Here is a 12,359-nt window from a genome sequence, read left to right on the forward strand (position 1 = left end):
ATCCATCTTAAATTATTGATTTATATGCTACTACTTTTTGGGTTTTTATAGTCACGTAAGTGCTGAGGTAAGTTACATCCTATTTTTAAAGCACTACAACATATAAATACACTTCAGGCCAGCATTTGAATTGGATTGTTTTTTTTTTTTTAAATGTTTTTTGTTATAGTGCTGTACTATCTGAACCAAACACCATCCATTTGAATATATAAACAATACATGTATATGTATGTTTAATCTAACACAAAGCTAACGCGCAATTGATTTTTATTTGTTAAAATTCTATAAATATCACTACATGCTCACAGACCATGAAATAATTTTAAATACATATTATATATTGTAAATGTATGTATTTACATTATCATATACTTTATCTCAACATTGAAATCTTAGAAAATGAAGAGGAAGTCAACAACTGCAAATGCCTCTGAGAGAATTGCAAAGAATTTCTTAAAAATTGTCTGCTAGTTTGTGCTTTGGTGAGTAGATATATTATTTGATTTAAGGTGTTACTTTATATGAGTGCGTAGTTACCATTGCATTTGCGAAAGAATATATATAGTATTCATTAACTTTTTCAAAAATGAGTGCGTCTTAATGCATGCACTCATCATACATGGTTAATGTTATTTCCAGTTAATTGATGATATACAGAGAATAATGTGTACTAAAATGTTATTTGGTAGTATGCTCATATTTAAAATATACCATTTGTATTATAATAAGATAAAAAAGGTTTTATTTATATGAATCTCTGCCATACCATCACACTAAAAGTTTTTGTAGATTTTATGGATAAAATTGTTGTTCATCTGAATTCAAGTAGTAAAATGTTAGGTGGCTTTAATGAAATTTTTGCTAAGGGCTATTGATTGTTGAGTCTTAATGCTCATTTTTATGATTATTTTTTATAAAAATAAATGGTGTGCTTACTTTTATGTTTTGATGCTGAACTTTATTTATTTTTAACACTTTTTGCGACAGGTGCAAATTATATTAAAATTACTACTGTGATGGGGCAGTTTTACACATCTGCAAAAAAAGCATTGATTTCGAACAATTAGGATAAATTTTAAAACTAGTAGGAAGTTTAAAACAAAAATTTCAGAGATAATTTCTTTATTACCCAAAGTATTTAAATTTTAGAAATTCTCAATCTGTGCTCTGTATATTCAGGGCCAGATGTTATTTTGTTTTGGTTAATAATATCATCATGGAATTTGAAGGCAAAATATAATAAAATATCAAAGTAATATTGCTCCGACCAGTATTCAAAATATGGCATATTTAAAGACTCGTAAGAAAGAAAAGTATATACGAATCATCCGTGGTGAATGTGTTAAAATGTTGAACAATATTTACATAATTTGTTAAAAACATTAACATTCGGCTATGCCAATATAAATGCGAACAAGGAAATAATTATAACACATTTACGGTAAAAAAACTCTCTTCGTACAAAAGATATTTATGCATACATACATATTTGAAATTTAAAGCCTAAGAGAGGTAAGGAGATTTCTTCTATACTTCAGAAGGTTTTGTGGTTTTTTATTCCTTTTAAAAACTTATACTAACCTTTGCTAACAGTCCACTGGTACATATACACTACTGTGATAAAAAAAATAAGGTGTAATTGTTTATAACTTTCATCTACTAGTACTCTCTAACCAATCCTAAAACAATTGTTGGCCTTTTAAGGATATAGCGATTCATTTTTTACCTTTTCTCTCATGTCGAAACGGTGTCCGCGGACCAGTCTCTTAGCTTAGGGAATAGCCAGAAGTCACATGCTGCTAAATCAGGCATATATGATAGTTGTGGAATGATACGAGTTGAATTTTTGGCGAAATGGTCTCACGCAACGCTGTTTTTCAATAGAAGATTTCACTCTTTTCAGGCACAAGAAAAAAACTTTAAAAATGGTCTGGACTGACCCAAATTAAATTTTAACAGTATCATCAGCAAGCTCTAATTGTCAATCAACAATTTTTAGCATCAAATATTTGATTTCCTTCACGTGTTGTTCATCAGTAGATGATGATGGTCATCTGGGGCAATTTTCATCTTCAACATTATCTCTGCAGTCTTTCAATTGTTTATACCACTCGTCAACATTTTTTGTGACATAAACTGGTCGCCGAAGTCTTTTTGCAACATTCTCAACGTTTCTGCGACATAAATTTTATTCCGCAAACAAAATTTAATGCTCTTTACTCAACAAAACCAGCCATCGTATAAATCAATTAACTTTTTGTAACGAGTGTAACTATGAGAAAAATGCAGATATTGACACGAAATTTGACACACATATCTGTGTCTATTGTCTGTGACAGTAAAACCAACCGAAATTATAAAAAATGCTAGAAAAAATCACCCAATTTTTTATCACAGTAATATTTCCTAAAAAATAAGTGTGTCCTAATAATATTTTAAATAAATTGATACAAAAGTGAATTTTGATGTAACAAACAAATAAATTGTGTAAATATTGTTGGATTGTAAGCAGGTTGCCTTTATTTCATACATATTTTGTTTGCGGTGTTCTTCGGTTTGAGACGAGAAGAAAACACTGACCGGTGTAATTGTTTTAGTATTTAAAGAATACAGATGTTTTTTTTTTTTTATGAAATAAACATTATACATTTATTTTCAATGAAAACCTAAAATCCAGGTCATGGAGGAAGAAATATCATGAAAGGCCTTGCTTTATGTATGTCTTTTTACAAATTAAAAACAAAAATTATGTTAAATAATATATATACATAACATATGAATATAAAATTAGTTAATATACTGTTTAGAATTAACTCTTTTATAGTATGTATACAATTAAAATATTTAACTGATATTAGGAATAGATGTGCTTCTTTAGTAAATTTCACTTAAATTAAAATTATAGCTCCAAAATAAGAAGAAAAAAATGTTTTTCATTATCTTTTCTATATTTGCAGATAGAAATTTGAGGTGTATATTATTCTTTATCTTTTTAATTATAATTTAAATATTTTTCATGTCAATCACAACAAAACAGAGATTAACGTAACTACCCAATTATGGCACAAATATACATTTGATTTAAGGAGTTGGAAAAAAGTTATAATTTTATGTTACATATTGACAAAAAAATGAAATAAGTAATAATTCAAACACAAATTGACAAAAATAAAATTTTCATCAATTTTAAAGAGTGAAACTGGTGTCAAGTAAAACAAGGCTGTTGAGAGTACCAACAATTGAATATTGTTTTATTTAAACACATCTTTTCTTAAATGATTTTGTTTCACTATAAGTCATTTGGATTTTTTAATGTTATTTGAATAACCTGTTTAATTTTTCACTCTAATATTTATTCAATATTACCCTGGACTGGTACCTGAAGCGGAGGGCTGACCACCTTTCCTTTGTGTGTTAACAATCAAGATAACACTGTGTTTATATGATGCAGTGCCCTATGCACCATCGGGTGTGGATGAGGGGTTTTGAATTGAATCGTTTAATTATATACTTGGGATAAACTACATTCACCCTGTCAACCATATGTTATAAAATTTGAATTTAATAGTTACTCAAAACATAAAGTTCTAAGAAACATTTTTCCTAAAATAAAGTAATTCAATCAAGATTGAAGAAAAACATGTTTTCCTTTGTACCTATGATTAAATTTATTTAAACAGCATTTCTATAATAAAGGCATTAGGATAATTTTATTGCAAGTTTGTATAAAGAGCTCAATGTTTTCTGAATAAATATAATACATAATCATGATAATATAATGTGTTTTTTTTTCTTTTCTTTGGTTCATTTGGAGATTAGGAAATTCATTCAAATTCAATTCAAAATTAAAATTCTGACTAGGGGATAGGGGAAAATGGGAGGGAGATTTTTGCACAATATTGGATGTTTCTCTTGCCAATAATAATAATAATTTGGATAATTTATACAGCGTTTTAAAAAAAAAATACTTTCTCAAGGGCAGGCGGCCTTGGATAATAATATGATTATGATAATGATAGAAAAAACATTAAAAAAAAGGTCATCAATTGATCTCAGGGCGTCGAGTAAGCTGAGTCTGGGTGGGGAAAAATGAGCTGACATATTGTTACGCCTTCTTCTTGGGCTGGAGAATGGCCAAGATGTTGAGCAGGATGCCTCCCTGAGCGACAGTCACGCTGGAGAACATCTTGTTGATCTCCTCGTCATCGTGGATAGCTAACTTTCAGACTAGCACAGTTCAAACAGGATTTCGCTTTATCCTCTTTTTGTCACTCTTCTCAACATGATGGTTTTGTCTTTGAAGTTTACCGCTTACCCTGGCGCACGAATGGAGCCTGGAGCTGGCGTAATTGAGGTATTTAAGATTGCCATTCTTTACTTAACATCAATTTAACTGTTTAAGCACATGTTCTTGGACCGTTATTGCCTATTGCATTTTTATTCCAGTCATTCATCTCCGAGAAGGCTAAGGGTTTTGGATGAATACAGATTACACCACAACAGTTGTAACGTACCCTATATGGATGCACTAAACACAAAACGTATATTGCCACACGTGTTCATTCAGACAGAAACTCTTAGAAATGTACCACGCCAACCCGCATCGCTATATGAATGACAGAATGGTATGATTGCCGCACTTTTATCAGTTAACAGCTAACCTTAAGAAATTTCAAGTTAATACCTATCACAATATTTATGAATATGCATAAACTTAACGATTTAAGATCAAATGTCCGGCGGAAACTAAATCAATGATTCAGCGTGGTTCGCTCAGCAGCCACTGCAGGCGCTCGGTGAACCAAATGTGTAATGTAACAAAATATTTGGTTCTCTATAAGTTTCATGTATTACGTTTGATAATGATGTTGAGTACATCGAAAAAACATATACTACTACTGGCCCTTATCCGCCCCGTGGTGCATAGGGCACCGCATCAAATTGATGCAATGGTTATTTGATCGTTTATTATATGCAGGCAAGATAATCAGTCTTGCACTTCAGGTACCAGTCAAGAGTAATAATAAATAAATAGTAGAGTAAAAAACCATTATTTATTTTAACCCCCCCCCGAGAATCGAACCCCAGGACCTCCAGTACGATGTACAAATGTGCTAACCACTGCACTGCTGAGGTGGACATAATTAGTATATGTATGTAATACATTTTCATAATTAGTGGTATTTATTAAGTTAACTTTAAATTAAAAAAAGGATAGAGATGATCACAAAGTCACTGCTGAATCAATAATGAAATACACTACGAATTTAATAAAGTCATATTAAAAATAAAACACATATGTACATTTAAAACTACGAATTTTTATTGCTATACCAAGATATTTTTTGTTTGTATCTAGGTTCTCAATATTAAGGGGGGATTTCCAAAACGGATGATGTATTTCAGCTGAAATGGTATGGAACTATTTCCTTGGCTGTGCATATTAAAGCTGAGAGAAGAATTACATTACATTTCATTGTAGCAGTATACTGCATCGGAGGAAATGTGTTAACCATTTTAAAGGAATTCACAGCGTAATATCACTTTTTACGTTGGCTTTTCATTCTTGCTAAATATTTCCGAGCATTGAAATTATCTTCTATATCATCTTCGATTTTCACTTTGGTTTTTGGTTTTCTTCGTTCCAAGTGGGCTTTACGTTCTTGATCTGTAAACTTGCTAAGATCAATAGGCATCTGGAAACAAAAATAAAATAAATTGTATGTTTTATGCTCGGAGGCTATACCAAAGGGCTAATCTTTAAAATTTCACCCACAAAGAAACTCTTTTATTTTCAGTAATATACCCCAGGCAACATAAATAGCCGAACGACTAATTAGTACGAAAATTCGCATTTAGTGCTCAAAATAATTGAACCAAGGTTGGTTTTATCACTTCTAAGAACAAATAATGACTACTTATGAACCTGGAAAGTCCAAAATTTCTTTAGATTAACACTGACTTTGGTAGTGATGAGACGTTTTATTGGAGTGTCTGTATTTTATTCAAGCAAAATGTCTACGAGATTTAGTTATTGTTGCGGAATAAAAAAAACTTTTCTAATTATGATAAAACAAGGCAAATACAGTGCAATGACTTTCAGAAGATTTCTGAAAAAAATCAAAGAAAGTGGGGCACTAAATCAAAAAGTAGGCACAGGATTGAAACACTGCACTTCAAAATGTGATGATCATGTTCTAAAAAAAATTTTCACTACGAAATCTGTTCGCATCAGCTCCAGAACTAAGAGCATGACTAAAGAAAACCACCGGTGCCAGTGTTAACGTACGCACAGTTTAAAATAAATAAGTAGAATTTGGATTACAGTCCAAAAGACGTGCAAAAAAACTTCTATTGAATCAGAAAATTAAAAAAATCTGTTTGGAATGGGCGAATGCTAAAAAAATCGGATGGAGGACGATTGAAAAAGAGGTGTATTTTCTGAAGAATAAAAGTTTAATTTGATTGGTCCAGACGGTTTGCAGACAGTTCGCCGACAATCTGGACAACGATTTAGTGACGAATGCCTTGCACCCACAGTTAAACATTTCTCTATTATCATGGTGTGGGGATGCATCACAAAATTGAGTGTTGGTAATTTAATAATGATAGAGTGCTGAAAACTATAAAGAATTCATTGTAGAGGGTGTTATGCCAACAATTGACCAATGTGGTCAATGAAGAAATTGATGACCCTGAATTTCAGGATGTTTCTGTGCCTTGCCATCCGACTCGTTCTGGGAGTGTGAATTTTTTTTTTAATGCGTATTAATACTTTACTTTATTGCATTCCTGAGACTAATTTTGGTTTTTTTCTTCATCGGGTATCACAGTTTGAAGAGTCATTGCGAGTTAATTGCTTTCATGGCCAGAAAACAGCCCATAACTAAACATAAAGGAAAATCTATGGGCCGTAATGGGGAAAAAATTAGGAAGGAATGTCCGAAAACGGTTCAGGAGTTTAAAAATTAAATTGAAAAAATATGGTATGAAGAAATTTCCGGAGAATATTTGAGAAAGCTATACAAATCCACGCCAATACGAATAAATAGCGTGATAAAGGCGCTGATAAAAATAATTAAATTATAAATATTTTTTGAAGATGCTTTAAGGCTTTAAGGTGTTTTATTTACAAAATAAATGTTAGAATAATTGTATATATTAGTTTAAAAAGTTTAAAGCAAAACTATGTCCTCGTGTTTAAAAAGTTCCATTTTTTACGGGTTCTGCTATTTATGTTGCCGGGGGTGTAATTCATTGATGTGCGGTATTAAAAAATAATCTTGGTCCGTTCTGAAGTAAATCTGATCCTGGTGGGAGGCTACTTGGAAAACAAATCTATATGTACTTACAAGTATTAATCTTCTCGGTTCGTGATATCTAATATTGATACTTGAACCATCCTGATGCACTAGGACAGTAGGGTAAGTTCTAGCATATAAATTTCTGTGGATTTTTGTGATACTCGCTGTGTTGGCATTTAAATAACGTACAGGTACAAAAAAGTTTGGATTGCAGAAATGATTAATAACGTTCTTAATCATTTTTACTTTCTTCTGTACAAAGAAATGTCAAAATCACAACACATTTATAGGTTAGTGCCAGAGACTAACTATGAACTATGGGTAGTTCACGGACCAAAGACTAACATAATTGTATACACAGACCAAACACTTATTGACTAGACTAGCTGCATATAGGGGAACCCGGGGCGGAACGGGGTATCTAATGTTTGATGTGAAATTTGAGAATGAATTTGAAAAAAAATGCTTGGATTTTGTTTATATTCGCATTAGTTAGTTATTTTTGTACAATATTGTGTAAGAAAAATATTTTATTTAACAAAAACGAAATATAATTTTCCCATATAATTGCCCAGGTACGGGGAAGAATACGTATAGTTGACTTATAATTAATTATTTATGAGGAGCAGAATCATCAGTGTCACTGTTTAGGTCAGCACATAGTAAATGAGTCCATCTGTAGCAATTCACCACTCAAGAACAAGAACATTAACTTTCATTCGACTTGGAATATAGTTCATTGCAATGAAGACAACTGGCATCTTCATTTAGCGAACTATTGTCGTCGTAATATTTACTCTTCTCAGTTTTTGTTGTTGTTTTCTTCTCATTTTACTGGCTTTTGTAAATTCAGATTTTTCCATTAAATCTAGTTTTATTCTTGCTCTTTTTTCTCCTGCCTCTTGTAATTCAGCCTTGTAAGGAGAAGTTGTCAAAATTGCTGCTTTCCCTCTTTTCTGTGCTGATTTAATTTTAGGTAAAGGTATCAAACCTCTATGTGAAGCACATTCGAAAAAAGTTTTAGATTGTCTACAGCTTGTGAAGGTGTCAGCATTTATGAACAACCAAGGCGTTCAACATCAATGTCCATATTTGTAACCTCTTGGAGAGTCTGGGAAACTGTAAAATCTTGGGGATTTTGGATAGGTTCCAGATTCTGTTTGTCGTATTTCTCAAGAGTGTTGTGAACTTTTACTAATATTATACTCGGTTGTATATTTTCCAATGGAGTAGAATTGTTATTTCTCTCAGGATTTTTTTGAGAATCAGCTGTGCTTGGAACAAATTTTCAGTTGACCTAGTGAGTGTAGTGTCTAACTCAATATAAGTAGTCAGTGAGGGCAGACAATCAGTCAAAATTTGTCAGATGCCCTTTTATAACCCATTTGTCCAGTAATAAGAGGTTCCACAGCTTGTTCCATATTTTCTGACGAGCGTTTTTGTCTGTCGGTTTTTTGACCTAATGCCACATCATATCTTTAAACAATAAATTGTAATAAAATCTCATATATCTTGATCAAAAAATAAATAAAAATCTGAGACATAATGGGATATCTCATTCCATCCCACCCCGTTCTGCCCGAATATGAAGGTTTGCACGATTTTAGAAAATGATATTACACGTTATATGTATTATATTACATGCAAGACTTCACGACGAAACATATGACTAAATATCATTTCAAAAGAAGATAAAAATGAGACGATACACCTCAGAAGACTACAGCTGCGATTTACAAAAGTTGTGTAAATTATAGTACGTTTGGAATATCGCGACGTGGTGCAGTGGAGCACTAACACTATATGAAATGAGTTGCAGCCTACTACTGAGTGATAAAATACTATTCATTCCCCACCACCCAGATGACAGCTTTTTCCCGTTCGGCCCGGTACCCCGTTCCGCCCCGGGTCCCCCTAATCTTTGGATTAGCCAGTGGAATATAGAACTCTGAAATGCAGTATTGCAATTGGAAAAAGTTTCATGTTCTTATCAAATAGGTAAGAAGGTACTTATACTAAGGAAAGTGACACGTTCAATAGCCTTTTGTTTGTATAGTAAGCACCCTTCTCCATTCTGTATCTAAGATGGCTCCAGGCTGTAGATTTTAAGATTTTTGCCTTATCTTTAAACTTCTCCACATAACTCCTCGGTATTCCTCTCCTCTACTTTAAAAATAATTCCCTATAATTTTATCTCGATACAAACTAAGCTGGACCTAAAAAGTACGTGAATGGGCAATTTTGCTTCAATAGGGATAACTACTATGTATGGCTACTAATGTATTTGTTTTTATGGCTTTAAATTTAAATTTTAAAAATATACTCGTCTATCTCCTTTTGGCACGGTCGGTAGGATGAAAGAGGTATACTGATATTTCTTCAATTTCTGTCAACATTATTAGCGGCTTTCTCTTTCACTCTTGCTACGATCTCATATATGAAAAGAAGACAGAAAGAATCACGCATAATATTACTTCGACTAAAGATGGTCTAAAAACAGTCTAAAATGGCAGCTGCACAAGTTGATAGTTCGTTTTGCTCATTCGGTGAAAGCATAAATTGCATATTGTCTAAAATTAGTATTTTGTTGTAAATTGAATAACGTTGTAAATTTAAAAAAATCATTTTATTACAATAATCATATATTTTAAGCTGTTAATTGTGTCAGTGCGTGTTAGTGTTTTGGTATTATTCATTGGTACCTCTCACGAATTATGTGAAGTTATTCTCATTTGACATCAGTTTACAAATATATTTATTGTAAATAAATATAAATATATTTCGAGTTCCTAGTTTTGAAGGTATTTAAATATGAAATATTCGGTAGTAGTAGTTTTGAAGTGTAGATTAAATTTACTGCGTACACAATTCTCGAGTCATAAGCGAGATTACGTTTTCTCCGAAATTCCGATCGCCCGAGTGATAAAGGAGTTGATATGATAATACTCTATCGTCTTATCTTTCTCGATTGTGCCGCCTGTCAGTGTAAAGAAAAGTGAGCCACCATGTACGAGGTCGGCTAGTCTCCTAGATATGACCGAGTAACACTTACAAAATTGTACTTAAAACCTCATCTCTATAATGCAAATGAATGAAATAAACGATGGGGGCTACAGGAATATTAAAAAGTCTCCCTCGACGGAAGAAAACTCGAGGTCGAGGTGCTCTAAAGTGCTGAAGATCGCGGAGAGTTTTACCAACAAGGATCAAGAGTTGTCCAAGTTCAAGCGCAACAGAGAACTCGCAGGCGACGAGTATGAAGAGAGTACTCGCAACACTCCGGAGGGGGCGCGGGTGGACGTTGGATCGCCGAAGGGGACAGACAGGGAGGGCTGCGGCAAGGTCCGCAAGCTGACCAAGTACCCCCTGAGACTGAGCGAGACCGGCCACCTGGAGCGTGACGTTCCTGCAGACCTAGACTGCAGGTCGCAGCCCGGCGACACGGACTCTACCAATAGCGGTACTAGTTCGGTAGTGAGCGTGCACTGTAAGAAGCAGTCGCCGAGTGTGGCCGACGCCGGCGAAGTGCCGTCCAGCGACCGGCTGGTGACGGGGTCCTCGTGCAAGGCGCTGCGCACCGCCGTCGCCGCCCTTTACCCTTTCGACGACTTCATTCCTGAGAAGATCGGCTCGGGATTTTTCTCTGAAGTTTTTAAGGTGAATATAACAGCTTATTTAGTACTACAAACTAATTATCATGCGCCTTTTCTCGCCTTATGTAAAATGCTTTAACCGTAGAATATTTCATGTTAGCCTCTTTATTTTCTGCTCTTTTATAGGTCTTTTATATATTATCAAAATATGGGATTGCAGGAGATTATTATGTTAATATTTTCTCATCATATATTTTGCATTGTAAACATGACATTTTAAAATTAAAAATACCACTAATTATACTTTTTGTGACTCGTGTTTCCATGTATTTAACATCAAACACTTGTCAAACGCTGTAGTTATGTTGAGTGCATATAGTGTGCTAATTTGTAGTATTTATCCAATTAACTAAAAATTATACAATTGATAGATAATACTAAATAGTGAGTGCTGAACCATGAATTGAATTCATTAATGTAAAATTGAGATTCATTAATTTGCCTATTCTATGAAGTGAATATATGAGAAGTTGATTTATCATCAAATCTTACTTACTGCAGCCTTCTTATGTCCAGTATTGAACAAAGGCCTTTCTCTTGGACTTCCACAGTTGTCTTTTGGATAAAAAATCTATCATTATTTATCAACTGATGTTCGGGATTGTTTCAATAGGCTATATAAATATTAAATCAGACTGTAAATATTTTCTTCATGCTCATGCCAGTTTCTTCTTCTTCCTCTTCCCCATCTAGCCACGTCCTGTACTCCACAAGTTGCAAGTACGTAAATATATATCCACGTTTTATTATTGTTTTTCTCGAGATAGATCTTACAGTTGTCATCATTGTTGTAGGTCTTGTCAATAGTGACTCTCGGTTCTAATTAATTAATGTTTCCAAATATACATATTTAAATATCCTGAGATAGTTGCAGCTCTCTATACATGGCATACTATTTTATAGGTTTCGGTAGTCGAACAGGCTAATAGTTATGAATATGGAAGAATTTTATTTTTGTAAGTTCAGAAAAGAGGCTACGGATCATCACTAAATAAATGGGTCAAGTAAATGTTATTCCATAGGTGTTTTCTTCATTTCATTTCATCGAGTAACATATTATGCCAACACAATACCACTCCGTGCCACTGTATACTGAGGTATCTCTTTTATTTCTCCTTAGCCGACAAACGGTTCTCAAATGGCATTTCTCTGTTTCTAGAGCATTAAAACATCCGAGACTGACTGATTTATTATACTCGGTAGTATTCTATGAATTTGACTCGTCTAAGTCCTAACTAACTACTAACCATCAAGCCGCTTCGCTGCAGGGGTAGGCAGAGAGAATAGAACACCACACCACTCTGTCTTTGCAAACATTCTTCGCCTATTTCACTTTCATGCATCTCCTTGTACATCCTCATATCATCTAAGTCCACCCGCTCTTCTTACAATTCTGGATGCG

The 12,359-nt window shown here is 33.5% G+C and overlaps 2 protein-coding genes across 2 annotated transcripts in view; one reads left to right on the plus strand and one right to left on the minus strand.

Annotated features, from left to right (window-relative positions):
- Nucleotides 1-5,301: 5,301 nt before the first annotated feature.
- Nucleotides 5,302-7,600, minus strand: mRpL55 (mitochondrial ribosomal protein L55). The gene is made up of 2 exons (XM_088258362.1): nucleotides 7,353-7,600; nucleotides 5,302-5,696 (listed from the first exon to the last, which is right to left on the minus strand). Exons 1-2 carry the CDS (start codon nucleotides 7,542-7,544, stop codon nucleotides 5,541-5,543), a joined length of 348 nt encoding a protein of 115 aa, XP_088114488.1. The 5' UTR covers nucleotides 7,545-7,600; the 3' UTR covers nucleotides 5,302-5,540.
- A 2,176-nt stretch (nucleotides 7,601-9,776) lies between these two features.
- Nucleotides 9,777-12,359, plus strand: part of cdi (serine/threonine kinase) — a 29,203-nt gene continuing 26,620 nt past the window's right edge. The window contains exon 1 of the mRNA XM_088258372.1: nucleotides 9,777-10,961. Coding sequence (XP_088114498.1) covers nucleotides 10,386-10,961 — 576 coding nt within the window. The 5' untranslated portion in view covers nucleotides 9,777-10,385. The remainder of the gene's footprint in view (nucleotides 10,962-12,359) is intronic.

This window comes from Brachycentrus maculatus, unplaced genomic scaffold (assembly GCF_059751285.1).
Source record: "Brachycentrus maculatus isolate JH-2025_06_01 unplaced genomic scaffold, ASM5975128v1 h1tg000093l, whole genome shotgun sequence".
Lineage (NCBI taxonomy): Eukaryota > Metazoa > Arthropoda > Insecta > Trichoptera > Brachycentridae > Brachycentrus > Brachycentrus maculatus.

Coding starts and splice junctions, on each gene's coding strand:
- mRpL55 (XM_088258362.1), bottom strand. CDS start 7,544: ATGATTAAGAACGTTATTAATCATTTCTGCAATCCAAACTTTTTTGTA. Junction 5,697..7,352: donor AACCGAGAAGATTAATACTT/GTAAGTACATAT, acceptor TTTTGTTTCCAG/ATGCCTATTGATCTTAGCAA.